The sequence below is a fragment of the Bidens hawaiensis genome, unplaced genomic scaffold, assembly GCF_021521415.1.
Source record: "Bidens hawaiensis isolate Kalapana, Puna unplaced genomic scaffold, B.hawaiensis_p1.1 tig00015212_1, whole genome shotgun sequence".
NCBI lineage: Eukaryota > Viridiplantae > Streptophyta > Magnoliopsida > Asterales > Asteraceae > Bidens > Bidens hawaiensis.
Genome location: NW_027492353.1, coordinates 14,775 through 28,854, shown reverse-complemented (window position 1 = coordinate 28,854; position 14,080 = coordinate 14,775). Strand labels below are relative to the sequence as shown.

General features: G+C 36.3%; 2 protein-coding genes across 2 annotated transcripts; one reads left to right on the top strand and one right to left on the bottom strand.

Annotated features, from left to right (window-relative positions):
* The first annotated feature begins 3,438 nt into the window (after positions 1–3,438).
* On the top strand, positions 3,439–8,677 carry LOC143548654 (oligopeptide transporter 7-like). The gene is made up of 5 exons (XM_077039759.1): positions 3,439–3,657; positions 4,924–5,021; positions 6,208–6,777; positions 7,440–7,695; positions 7,807–8,677. The coding sequence occupies exons 1-5, from the start codon at positions 3,493–3,495 to the stop codon at positions 8,596–8,598; spliced, it is 1,881 nt and encodes a 626-aa protein (XP_076895874.1). The 5' UTR covers positions 3,439–3,492; the 3' UTR covers positions 8,599–8,677.
* A 1,219-nt stretch (positions 8,678–9,896) lies between these two features.
* On the bottom strand, positions 9,897–11,749 carry LOC143548653 (uncharacterized). Its single transcript, XM_077039757.1, has 2 exons — positions 11,275–11,749; positions 9,897–10,531 (listed from the first exon to the last, which is right to left on the bottom strand). Exons 1-2 carry the CDS (start codon positions 11,738–11,740, stop codon positions 9,957–9,959), a joined length of 1,041 nt encoding a protein of 346 aa, XP_076895872.1. The 5' UTR covers positions 11,741–11,749; the 3' UTR covers positions 9,897–9,956.
* Between the last annotated feature and the right edge of the window lie 2,331 nt (positions 11,750–14,080).

Genomic DNA, 14,080 nt, shown 5'->3' with positions numbered 1-14,080 from the left:
GATATCCGAACTATCCGAAAAACTCAAAAATACTATCTGAATCCGGATTTCGGATATCCGAAATTTCGGATAGTTCGGATACGGATAGTCGGATAATTTGGATTCGGATTCTTTTGAACACCCCTAGTAGAGATAACCCAAATTTGAAAATATTAAACACACATTTATCATGAATTAAAGTCATTTTATTAAAAATCTCAAAAAAAACCGTCACTTATTGCCCCATTACGTATAGCCTTAGATAAATATACCGTAACTTGCACTTGTAAAAATTGAACGCACATTAGTTTATAAATGACAAACACTGTGTCACTTACCAGGTTATGCAATTGCAGAATTGCTAGAAAACTAAAAAAAAATTAGCATATCACTAAACTTAACGTGTCCAATTAACGTTGTTAGGGTATTCGAAGCACTCACACATGCTACCTAACAAAATGCACAAACCGAATGACCAAACCAAATCAATGGAGGTGGAAACCAAATGGATACGCAGAAGCCGATAAAACATTCACAATTGGTTCCACCAAACCAATTTTCCGACCCGAGGTGCCGTGGCGGTTTTGCCGAGCAACCTGACCAAACCAAAGCCCTTTGCAGATGATGTCCCGAGCATCCTTATATCAATACCAGTCTTTTAAAACAAGCAGTGCCCAAACCCTATAAAATTATTATAATAATATTAAAAAGCAACTTTTATTCTCCGCTCACATCATTACTATTCATTTTTTTTATTATTGGTTATATTCTTATTTGACTTTATTGGTTGTATTATATATATGTCCAAACAAAGTTTATAATTTACCAAAAAAAAATATATTTTTGTATAAAGTCCAATTTTCTTGATTGCTATGTTACGGTAAGATCAAAAATTAACGTGGACCAAACAACATTTGTAAATGTCTGATCTTAAATATCAAAACAAAATTAGTTTGCAGACTTAGTGTGTGACTTAACACACCAAACGTGCATGTGTGGACAGTTTAAGGTTTAGATCTAAATTTTGTTCACAATTTAACAAGTCTTAACTCGCGAGTTAACATGCTCAACATGCATAAACATTTTAACGTTTCCAAGTTTGTTTTTGGTACATTGCAACAGTCCCGTCGCAATGTGCGAATTTAGAATACTAGTTATAATTAACTCGCTTTTTACCCGGCGTGTTCCGCCGGGCAAGTCGTTAAAACTCAGATGGTGGTAAAACCCAAGCATTGAGCTGGTAAGTCAACGCGTATTCGGTCGGTTTTGGTGACGTACGCTGTTGTACTGGAATAAAACCAAATATAAAACAAAAAAATATATAAAAATTGAGGTGGACCAAATGTGATGGCGTCGTTCGATAAAACTCGACTGTTGTCAATCCTGGGCGTTGAGGTGGTGAGTCTATATGAATTTAGTCCGTTTCCGTCACGTTTGTTATGATACTGGAACTAGAAAATAAAAAATAAAAAAATTGACGTTCGGTCGGTTTCCATTACGTTCGCTACGGTTTACTAGACTAAAAACCAAAAACAAAATTGACAGATCAGTTCGGTGCCGCCAAGTGGCCCAGTAAGACATTTACAGCATCAAACTTGTTATTTGTTATACATTAATAATTATCTAGTTAATATATTTAAGAAGTTTGGTGTCACAATATAATGCAAAGATTCTTTAGTATATTTTGTAATGGTTTCATGCTTTAATAATAATGATTCATTTGGTTGGATGGTTGTTGTGTAAACCTTGGAAGATGTGTGTGGGTTTGTTGTTTGATGAGTTCGAGAATCTCTCCAATCCTACCTTATGATTTTTGTTTCTAAATTTTTTAATATGTGTTATTAGTTATTTCTTTCAAGTTTCAAAATTTTAATATTTTATTGTTATCAATTTGGGAAAGGAAATTGTTTTGGTTATGATATTGTAATAAACGTGACAAAAACCAATAAAATTCGTATAGACTTACCGTGTTTTCTTTTAATTCCAGTAACATGACGACAACAAACCGAATTTTCGTAGACCGGCCAGCTCAACGTAAGCGATCGATAACTGTTGGGTTCGCCCCACTTGTCCACCTCGATTTTTATAATTTTTATTTTATTTTTGTTTTTAGTTCCGGTACAATAACGCACGTAACTGAATCCGACCACATTCGCGTCGACTTACATACTCAACGCTTGGGTTTACCACTGCCCATGTTTTACTAACTTGCCCCGGCGCAACGTGTCGGGCAACACACTAGTTATATATATAAACAACTTTGGTGTCGCAGGTGGCCTATTGGGCCACTTGGCGGCACCGTTTTAACTGATGAATTTTGTTTTTTTGTTTTGTTGAGTTTTTTCTCAGTTACCATAATAAACATAACAGAACTCTACCAAGCGTTAATTTTTTTTTTGTTTTAGTTCCAGCACCATAACAAACTTGAAAGAAACTAACCGAGTTCGTGCAGACTTGTGGCCTTATTTAAATCCCATGACCGATAACGCTCGGGTTTTACCAATGCGCAAGTTTATCGACACCCCCCTCCGTAAAATTGGTCACTGGTTTACCTCAGTTGTTATATTTTTTTTCGTTTTTTAGTTATGGTATCGCAACGTACGTAATTAAAATCGACTGAATTCGTGTCAAGTTACCGTCTCAATGCTCAGTACCGATAATGCGTGGGTTTTACCACCGTCCGGGTTTGCCAACCAAATAAACCCCGTCTTAAATATTTAGTTTTATTATATGTTAATGTTTTTATATGTTAATTTGACGAATCAATTTTTTGGGTTTTAATGCTCAAATTTTACCAATAGTGTCTATATTATAACGAAGGCAGTCAATACTAACCAAATTCGTGTTGACTCATTATCGTAAAGCTCGGATTTTACCAACACCCGTCCCTGTTTCAACGATGGGGTTTTGCTAGTTGCCCCAGCGCAACGTGCCAGGTAGAAAAACTAGTTAATTATTAACCATACATTAAATTCATACCTTGAAAACAAGAAAAAAAAATATATTTTACTCTAATTATTTATTATAACTATTTACCGACTCCGTTCACTTTCTCCACGTGGCCATGAAGTGCATCATTCGTGTTCAAAATTTAAACATGTTAGACATGTTGGTAGGTTAGGTGGCTCTTCATCAAATCCTCTATTTCTATTTTATATTCTCTTTCATTTCTAATTATTTTCCCTCCATAATAATAATCTCTCATGGAACACAATCCCTCTGATGCCATCCATGTTCCACTTCTGTACCCGGAGGACGACAACCCAGAGTACGACAACTCGCCTATAAAACAGGTAGCGTTGACTGTACAACGCTTCCGGTACTCACATTCCGCATGTGGGTACTGGGAACGCTGTCCTGCTGTCGTTCCTGAACCCGTTCTTCTGGTTCAGGACCGAACCTCTTAGCATCACCGCGATCTCTGCCCAAATCGTGGTTGTGCCACTTGGCCGCCTCATGGAGGCCAAGATAACCGACCGTGTGTTCTTTAAAGGCACACGATGGGAGTTTACTATGAACCCTGGACCGTTTAATGTTAAGGAACATGTGTTGATCACGATATTTGCGAACTCGGGTGCGTGTACGGTGTATGCGATTCATGTGGTTACGGGTGTGAAGATCTTTTATAAACAACATATGAGTTTCTTTGTGTCACTCATTGTTGTTCTCACAACTCAGGTAAATTTCATTGATAAGTAACTAGTTAGGTGCCGCATGATGTAGCGGGCAACAATACTCTAGCTTAACTAGAACTTCATACCGAGCCTGACTCACGTTTGTTTAATTATTTTAAATATTTATACGACTTGAATACTTTTAATCACATCTCTATAAAACACATAAAAGGAAAAAGCAATTAAAGTTAGAGTAATATTTGAATAAATTTGAGGGGTCAAAGTTGTAAGTATTACTTAAATTTTGAATTGAAACAAGTTAAAAAGATAAAGGGTTGGATATATAATTATATAAAAATATGATATCTAACATTTGTTTTTTAAGAAACTTGTACATTCATGCAGTAATGACTTGTACATTTTAAACCGTCGATCTGTTTTGAAAAAAATTTATATTGAAACGTCGACAAAAATAAGCTCGTTTAAATAGGTATGTTCGGATTTTTGTTAACCGTATTTTTGTAAAACATACACGAAGAAAGGCAAAAACAATAAAGCTAGAGTAAAAAATGGGTAATCATGAGAGATTAAATTTGTAACTAATTCTTAAATTTACAAAATCTAAGTAAAGTTGAGGTACTGTACTTGTAATTGTTTTTATAGAAATCAAATGAACGTGGGTGATATGTGTGAAAAAGACAAACTTATCCCTACTTTAACATGTATGCATCATAACTTGTAAAACTCTTAATTCTAAGTCTTAATTTGCCCATCACTTACATATTATATATAGTATAGATAAGTAATTAAATATTAGGGGTGTACATGAAATCGAAAAATCAAAACCGAAAATATCGTTTTGAAATGACCCAAACTGGCTTTTGTTTTCGTAATAATTGAACTTTCGGTATCGATTATGTGTGTAACTGAAGAAATTTTGAAATAAACCAAATTAATAAATATTTATTTTGAATTTTTAAGTAATTTATTGTTTAACCTAAATATTTTAAATTTAATTCAAATATATAATATAATAAAATAATTAGGTGCTCACAAAAATATATTTTGTACAATTGTTCCAAATGACAAAGCCCAAAAATCCGAAATCAAATCTGACCCAAACAAAAACTGAGAAGACCGAAACCGAAGGATTTTAAGAAACTTAAAACCTAGCATTTTGGTTTTTGGTTTGGTTTTAGCTTAAAACCGAACCATGCACAATTGCACACTCCTTTTTAAGTCTGGTTCATGGAGATCAATGGTTAATTGGTTATTGAGTTTTTTGTTTTTGTAACGGGTGTGATGCTGATGTGGCGGTTAACGGTGGTAGGTGCTAGGGTTTGGATGGGCTGGAATATTCAGAAGGTATTTGGTGGAGCCGGCTGAGATGTGGTGGCCGTCCAATCTTGTTCAAGTTTCTTTGTTTAGGTAACACTTATTTTCTTTTTCAAAATTTTCATTTTCAAAAGTTTATATTTTTCAAAATAATAATTTTTTTTAATAAAAGGGCATTGCCCTTGGTAAATATTCAAAATAATGTTTTGTGAAAGTATATCTAGAGTTACAAATAATGTTTTTTGAACAAAACCAAAAAGATGTTTTTCACCTTGTTGGCCCACTACATTTTTCACGTGTAATCAGTAATAATGTGTCACAAATTACATATTATTTGGCCGGCTTGCTTGTTTAAAACTGAGAGGCGGTTTATTATTTTATTTTTGTCAAATTTGTGACATCATTATTCATTAATATTCTCTCTTTTGTATTAACAAACAAAAAGATCTTGACTTGATATATATTTTATGGAAAGGGCACAATAATTTAATGGGATGATATATGTTTAGTTTGGGGGGGGGGGGGTGTCTTGAAGCAACCGGATACGTTGCTGCTTTATGACCTACTAATCTTAAGGTCATGGATTTAAGCCTTGAAAATAGTTTTTTCGCAAAGCTAGTGCACACACCCTATATATATGTTTAGCCAACCCAAAATAAAGTTGTTTTTTTTTTCATTTATTTTCCTCACACCAAATATGATTAAAAATTAGAGAATCAAGTAAAAAAAATGGCGAGAAATGATTATAGGAGCTGTGATATATTGGTATTATTAGATTTTTAGATTTTTTTTTACATGTGATATAATCTGAAATACTTATAATTTTGGATACTGGTTGCATGTAGACAAGCTTTGACATGTGTAATATTTTTTCCTTTAAATAATTAAATGGATATTGGTTGCATGTAGACAGGCTTTGAAGTTTGTAATTTTTTTGTTTTGGAAAAAATGTTATTTAACTTCTTGGAAAAGAAAATATAAAGTATTATTCATGTAAATAAAGCTTTAAAAGTTTATTCATTATTTTGGTTAAAAGGATCAAAGAAATAAATGTGCATGCAGTAATAATATTGACCAACAAAAGTGCAAAACACTGGAAAAATAATTAATGAAGATATCAACAATATTGTAATTAATTGTAATTTATTATATGAAGTTAAAATATTTATTTTTTAACAACTAAACACACATTTTTTTTAAATTAAATCACCTTGTGCAGATTTGAACCTAAGTTTTCCCAACCCGAACACGAAACTAATTATGTGATTTACTCAAGCAGGGCTTTGCACGAGAAAGAAAAGCGACCCAAAGGCGGATTGACACGAACCCAATTCTTTCTAATCGCATTCACATGTAGTTTCGCATACTACATATTCCCGGGTTACCTTTTCCAAATGTTAACCTCACTCTCATGGGTCTGCTGGATCTTCCCATCATCAATCATGGCCCAACAAATCGGGTCCGGGCTTCACGGGCTCGGTATAGGTGCTATTGGGCTAGACTGGTCCAGCATTTCTGCTTACCTTGGAAGCCCACTAGCAAGCCCATGGTTTGCCACAGCCAATGTTGCTGCTGGCTTCTTCTTGGTTATGTATGTGATCACTCCACTTGCTTATTGGTTCAATGTTTATAATGCGAAAAACTTCCCGATATTTTCGGATGGCTTGTTCACAGCCGATGGCCAGGAGTATAATATTACAAAGATCGTTGACTCGAATTTTCACTTTGATAATGATGCTTATCAAGAACAAGGGCCTTTGTATCTTAGCACGTTTTTCGCTATGACTTATGGTGTCGGGTTTGCCGCTCTTTCGTCCATGGTGGTTCATGTGTTTCTCTTCCATGGAAGGTAGGTTAAACTTCACATGTGAACTATATCAAGAATTTTTTTAAAAAATTGATACTTTTAAATAATGTGATTACATAGGAGTATAATTTTGAAACATTTTTATAAATAGAGGGTGACATACTCACATACAGCCTTTTTTTTTAGTTTTCATTTAACATTTAATTTAATTTTTTCGAATAACATGTAATTATCTAATGTATTTAGAAAATCTAAATACAACTTTATGTATATATAGGGTTTGGATCAAATACGAATGAAATTAATGTGCTAATTGTGAGAATCAAATGGAGTAATTATATTTACAAGTAGAGTAATTATGTAATTACTATATTATATTTACAAGTAGAGTAATTATGTAATTACATAGTAATTACATAATTACTCTACTTGTAAATATAATTACTCTACTTGATTCTCACAATTAGCACGTTAATTTCATTTGTACGTTAACTTTCCCCTATATATATAATGTGTTGTAAAAAGTTTCAAAATGGTACCCCATTTAATCATACTCTTTCAACTTTATACATTTATTAAGAAAAAAAAAATCCTAAATGAAATTAACGAGTCGATTTGGGTGCGTTTTACCTCAAACGGGTCATAGTAAGCAATGAACCTGATCTTAACTAGTCTCTTCATGTGGCATATATAATACATTACAGTGATATATGGGAGCAAAGCAAATCAAGTTTCAAAGAGAAGAAAGTGGACATACACACTAGACTAATGAGCAAGTACAAGCAAGTGCCTGAATGGTGGTTTTGGTGCATACTTTTTGTTAACATATCATTAACCATATTCGCATGCGAGTATTACAACGAGCAGCTTCAGTTGCCATGGTGGGGTGTCGTTTTAGCTTGTGCAATCGCAGTATTCTTCACTCTCCCCATCGGCATTCTCACCGCCATCACTAACCAGGTTATTAAATATTAAATACTAAATATACATCTTTAAATAAATTTGTTAACTTCATATTTTTATATAGTTCCAAATGAACTAATGTATATGATGTGATTTCAATCATTTCAGGCCCCGGGTTTGAACATTATAACCGAATATATAATCGGGTACATATATCCGGGATATCCGGTTGCTAACATGTGCTTCAAGGTGTATGGTTACATTAGCATGACACAAGCGGTGACTTTCCTTCAAGACTTCAAGCTTGGTCATTACATGAAGATCCCGCCTCGATCAATGTTCATGGCACAAATAGTTGGAACCGTGATTGCCGCTTTGGTGTACTTGTGCACCGCTTGGTGGTTAATGGAAACAATTCCAGACATATGTGACTCATCATCTGACGTCTGGACATGCCCCGGGGGCCATGTGTTTTACGATGCATCGGTTATATGGGGTTTGATCGGGCCTCGAAAGATCTTTGGAGATCAAGGAACCTACACGATGGTGAACTGGGCTTTTCTTATAGGAGCGATAGCTCCTGTGTTGGTCTGGTTAGCCCATAGGGCTTTCCCTGACCAGCACTGGATCACACTGATAAATATGCCAGTGTTGATTGGTGCTACGGGGAATATGCCGCCAGCTACAGCTGTGAACTACACGGCTTGGATATTTGTTGGGTTCTTGTCAGGGTTTGTGATGTTTCGGTATAGGCCCGATTTATGGCAAAGGCATAATTATGTGTTGTCGGGTGCGTTGGATGCAGGGTTGGCGTTTATGGGGGTGCTGTTGTACCTTTGTTTGGGTTTGGAGGATACTGGTTTGTATTGGTGGGGGAATGATCTTGACGGGTGCCCTTACGTTTCTTGTCCTACGGCTCCTGGTGTTTTTGTCGAGGGTTGTCCTGCTTTGGCATTTTGAATCCGTTTTTTTTCTTGCTATCAAGAGTGACGCGGGTAAAATTTTTGGATCCGTCACTTATTTTGTGGTTGGATTTTCTTGCTCAACCGCATACGTTACTTTATAGTTTATATTAAAACACATGGTCGGTGTGGCTGCTCGCCACAATCATGTTTCTAAGATTCTGTGTTGCTTGTATGTCCGGGTTGGCTGGATTGTTTCGATTCGGTTTTGGTCAGTTTATGATTCTTGTATTGCTCAAGCTCCTTGCTGGCTTGTTTCTCTTTAATTTTTTTTTATATATCTTGTTAATAAATTTTTTTAGCAGACTCACTAATTCTTGGTTTCAAGATTGAAATATGAATATATGATGTGTAGGCTATTATATTTGAGGCGAATAAACAAAATCATCAATAACAGGCAACAAATGGAAACTTATTGTAATGTTTCATATAAATTGCCAATCCAGTATTAATTACTTATGGCTAAAATTAGAGGTGCACAAAATGGGTTTTTTTAAAACCGGAACTGGGTAATAACCGGTTTCAGATTTGGTTAACAAGTCAATAACCGGGTCGGATCCAGTTCCAGATTTCGTCAACAAAGCCAAAAACCGGGTCTAAGTGGGAACTGCTTCGGATTTTTGACTAGTTTTGTCAGGTTTTTATTGTTGTTTGGCACGGCAGGTCCGGGTTTTGACCGGGCAGAGCAGAAGTGTGCTGTAAAAATTCCGATTAATCGCTACTATTTATCCCACCGACTTGCCACCTATTAATCCCGATTTGCCGAAAACTAAAATCAAAATTGAAATACATATGTATATTTGAAAATTTACATATAAATTTCAATATGATTAATACCGACTAATCCCTATTAATCTGATTAATCGCTAGTCCTTATCCCATCGTCCGACTTACACCTGGCGATTTCTACTTCACCAAGTGAAACTATCCTGAGTGTGTGTACGGTTTCTCTTAAGGAATTGAAACCTGGCTTGTACCAACAGGTTAGGCACATCAAGTTCGGTACATCAAGTTCGGTTTCGGGCCGCGCCCGAACTAGGTTTTATGCCCAAGTCTAACTAAAATTAGATAAAAATAGAAAACAGTTAAAATTATTTACAAAGCTGTTAAAATCATAGTCTATGCATGCTACCCCAATATTTGCAGAAATGATTAAACTAATTTTTTTAAAAATTATTTACAAAGCAGTTAAAATCAAAGTACAAGAAAATGAGTCTTTTTTCACAAGATACAATAAAGTTACCTTCTTTATTTTATTTGTGAGATACAACAATGCAGCCAGTGAATCTTGATGACAACCCAAATGTTGCATTTTGCTTATTCATGTTAACAAAACAAACAACACTAAAACATAAATCACTCACTCCAATACTTCTCATCACTATCTTTATCATTATCTTCTTCTTCATTAGACACCATTGCTTCCATCTTAAACTTCTTCACATCTTCCACACAAGCACTCCTAAACAACCCTATATCCACCGCCCCGGAGATCATACGATACCCGCGCGACCTCATATCCTCCGGCTTGTCATGTGGCATCGCAAAACCAGAAAGATACGCCCCGCCGCCCTTTGCAGTCGTCTTCAGCACCCCCTTCTCCGCCGTCCTTAACATCTCCTTCACTTTCTTATTCCCCGGGTCCCACAAATACCCCATGCTCGCGCTCAGATCCAACGGGCCCATTTGCACGCAGTCGACTCCTTCAACGGCTGCAATCTCGTCGATCTTCTTCACTCCCTCTTCTGATTCCACCTGGCACATGATCAGTAACTCGTCTTCATAGTTACTTAAATATCCGTTGTTGATGCCGTAATTGGAAGCCCGAACGACGGTGTGTGCAGAGCCACGGACTCCGTTTGGCGGGAATTTACAGTAAGAGACGGCTTTTTTCGCCATTTTCTGGCTCTCGATCATCGGGAACATGATACCTTTTTAAACACAATGTAATTAGTAAATGTTAGAAGTAGTATTATGTAAATATGAGTTATGTATAACCCTCTATCTTGTAAAACCCAGGGGTTTGTATGAAACCGAAAGCTGGTCGGAAATCGAAAACAGCAAACTGAACTTAAAAAAACCGTCGGTCTGGTTTTATGTTTTCTTAAAAACTGAACCGAACCCAAACCACAAGCCGACACCGAACGGTTTTCAAAAACTAAAAAAAACTAAAAAACTGGCATTTCAATTTTTGGTTCAGTTTTAGCCCAAAACTCAACTGAACAAAACCGACTCATGAACACGAGCATAAATATTTGTTAGTTATGTTCGTGTTCGTTCGATTCGTTTACAGGCTTTCATTGTTCACATAGATGAATACATAGTTCTCGATCTCTAGGCTCTGCTGATTTTCATGTTCGTTTTTGTTCGTGAACCGTTCATGAACACATTCATTTCCTTAATGAACGAACACGAACATAAAATCTCGTTCGTGAACGCATTATTTCCTTAACAAATGAACATGAACAAGGCCTTGTTCGTGTCCGTTCGGTTCGCTTACAGCCCTAGAAAAAACCAATACCGAACAGTTTTCAAAAACTAAAAATCCTACATTTCGGTTTTGAGTTCAATTTTAACCCAAAACTTAACCGAACTAAACCGACTCATAAGCACCCTAATAACTTCCTAACTAACAATTATCAACACAATACTTAGTTAATAGTTTAACACTCACCTTGCGGTCCAAGATCAAGAGCCTTTTTAGCCCACGCCGGATCAGTATCCGGCAACCTAATAATCGCCGGAGTATTTGCAGCACCAAGCGCGTGAAGACACGCCAACGCTTCAGGTATCCCCCCGGGCCCATGCTCCATATCAACCACCACAAAATCGTAGCCGGAAAGAGCAGCAATCTCGGCGAGAGTGGGAGAGAATGATAGTAAGAACATGCCGTATAGTGTTTCACCATTCTTGAGGCGTGATTTTAGGGTTTGTGGAGCAATAGTGGTGGTGGTTGTGGTTGTGGTGGTGGTGGATTTGATTGGATGAGTGATTGAGGGTTTGTGGGTGCTGGTTAAGGGGTTGAATTTGGGGGTGTTTGGGAGGTGAATTAGGGTTTGAAATGAAGAATGTGAAGTGGGTTTTGATGGTGTTAGGGTTTTGGAGTGAAGTGATGAAGATGAGAAAGAAAGAGTTGCCATGGAAGACTATCGTGAAAGATGCAGCTGGTTGTTACATTTGGATCTATAAAGCAGCATTGTGGAGTGGCAAGGGAGAGTGTACATTGTATTTGCATAAAATATAAAAGAACTAGCCTCTCTACCCGGCACATTGCGTCGGGCAGCTGGCAAAACTCCAGCATTGAAACCCAGAGTTTGTAAAACCCAAGCATTACGACGATAAGCTGACACGAATTCGGTCAATACCAGCTTAACGTACCGGAATTAAAACAAAAGGGTCAGTAAAATTCGAACGTTGCGGTGGTGAATCGATAAAACCTGAGCGTTGTTGGTCTCGGGATTTGTGAGGGGTAAGTCGACACAAATTTAATTTGTTTCATTTACGCTTGTTACGATACCGAAACAAAATAAAAAATACAAAAAAAAAAAAAACTTTGTCCAATGTTGGACCGCCACTTGGACCAATAAGATGCTAGCGACACCAAATTTCCAATTTATATATATTAGATAATTATACAGTATGAAAGGTATGAAAAGTGAAACTTCAAATTTAACGTTCTCGTGAGCACTCTCGGCTCATTCCTTACCATATATCCATATATATCATATAATTACACTAAAAAGTAAAAATCATTGCATATTCTCTTTCTCTGTTCAATTAGATAATACTTTTTATTTTTTATCATTATATTCTCTCTTTTTCACTCACAACTAGAGTTGCATAAACCGGGTTGTGTTGAAACCGGTTCGGTTTGGTCAACAAAAGTCAAAACCAGTTTATTACCGGTTTCGGTTCGGGTTGAAACCGGTTTCTTATTATGTTACGATCGGTTTCGGTTCGGTTTTTGACCGGTTTTTGCCCTGTTTTAGCCGGTATCGGTTCGGTTAACCGGTTTGGAACCGGTTTTGGTGGATAAAATAGCAATCCGGTTCCGAACCTACGGTTTCAATCGATTCCAAATCGGTTTCAAACCGGTTCGGTTTCGGTTTGATTTTCGGGTCGGTTCGATTATTTGCCCACCTCTACTCGCAACCACATTTAGAAAATATTAAAAAAATTATACGGTATGAACAATAAAACCCCAAATTTTGCTTTCCCATATAACATTTTCTCTCATAACCACTCATAATCATACCATATAATTTACAAAACGTCCTCACACAAACATAAGGAATAGTCTGAGAATGCTTTTAGTTGTTGCTAGCCCGCGTTGTGAATATAATACAGCCATTCAAAAAGAAAGAGTATGTCTTTTAATACTTGTAAAGAAATAAGTGTTGTTAATTATATTTTAATACTACCCTAAGTTCAAGGTAGGTGTGTAGACGAGTCAAGCCAAGGCCAAGATCATTAAGGCTTGAGCTCAACTCGTTTTAAATTGAGAGGGCTTGAGCTCGACTCGTTTTAAATTGAGAGGGCTCTCGCACATCTCATTTAGAGTTCCATCTCTAAAGCTCGAGTTTTGCTTATGAGTAGTTTTTCAAACTCGAACTCGATACGTGAAGCTCAGACACGAGCTTGTTTTGTTTATTACATCATCAATAAGCCTTTCAGGAACTAGCCAATTCGTACTTAACAGTTTGATATTCAGGAAAAGATGATGTAAAGAAAGATGCTGAACAATATGTTGAAGCTACTTGTGAGTTGTGACTGTTAACTCAAGTTAAATAATCAAAGATTTGCATTTAGAAAACATAGATAATTTTCGCATACACTTGACAAATAAAGTTGCGGATAAAAAGTAAAAACAAAGTATAGATACCATAACATGGCAAACAAGTGTTAAGTCACATGCCAGACCAAAACAAACTGATGGTGGTGACAAACTTCTATAGTGAACATATAAATATTTAAAACGAGCGATGTGAAAATACGAACTTGATTCATTGAAAAACAATGATTTCGTTAAATCTCACGGAGTTTGAACACCAATATGTTGTCTTTAATGCTAAGAGATTTGTAGCTGAAACTAAAATAATTGCCAAACAAAAATAGGGGTTTAAGTAGAGCTATTGTCATGGTACACAAATCAGAAAATGAGACCAGATTGTAATTGTCACCAAGCTTAAAGCTTTAAGCTACCTTTGGCCATAGCAAGTGCACCCTCATAGGTCTGATTGCCACCAATAAAGCCGCTCATATGCACAAAAACACACCCCGGGATCCCAGCTTCCTTCGACAAATCATCATCTCTTAAACCTCTCCATTGAGCAGGAAGAGCTTTACGGCTCTCAAAGCTATCAGGCGATTTTGCCATCGCCTGCACACGCCAGCTTTTACTCCTTTCATCCTATTGATACAAAATGATAAGAATTATTATTATAAATACGTTTCACGGTTTATAATATCAAATATACAGA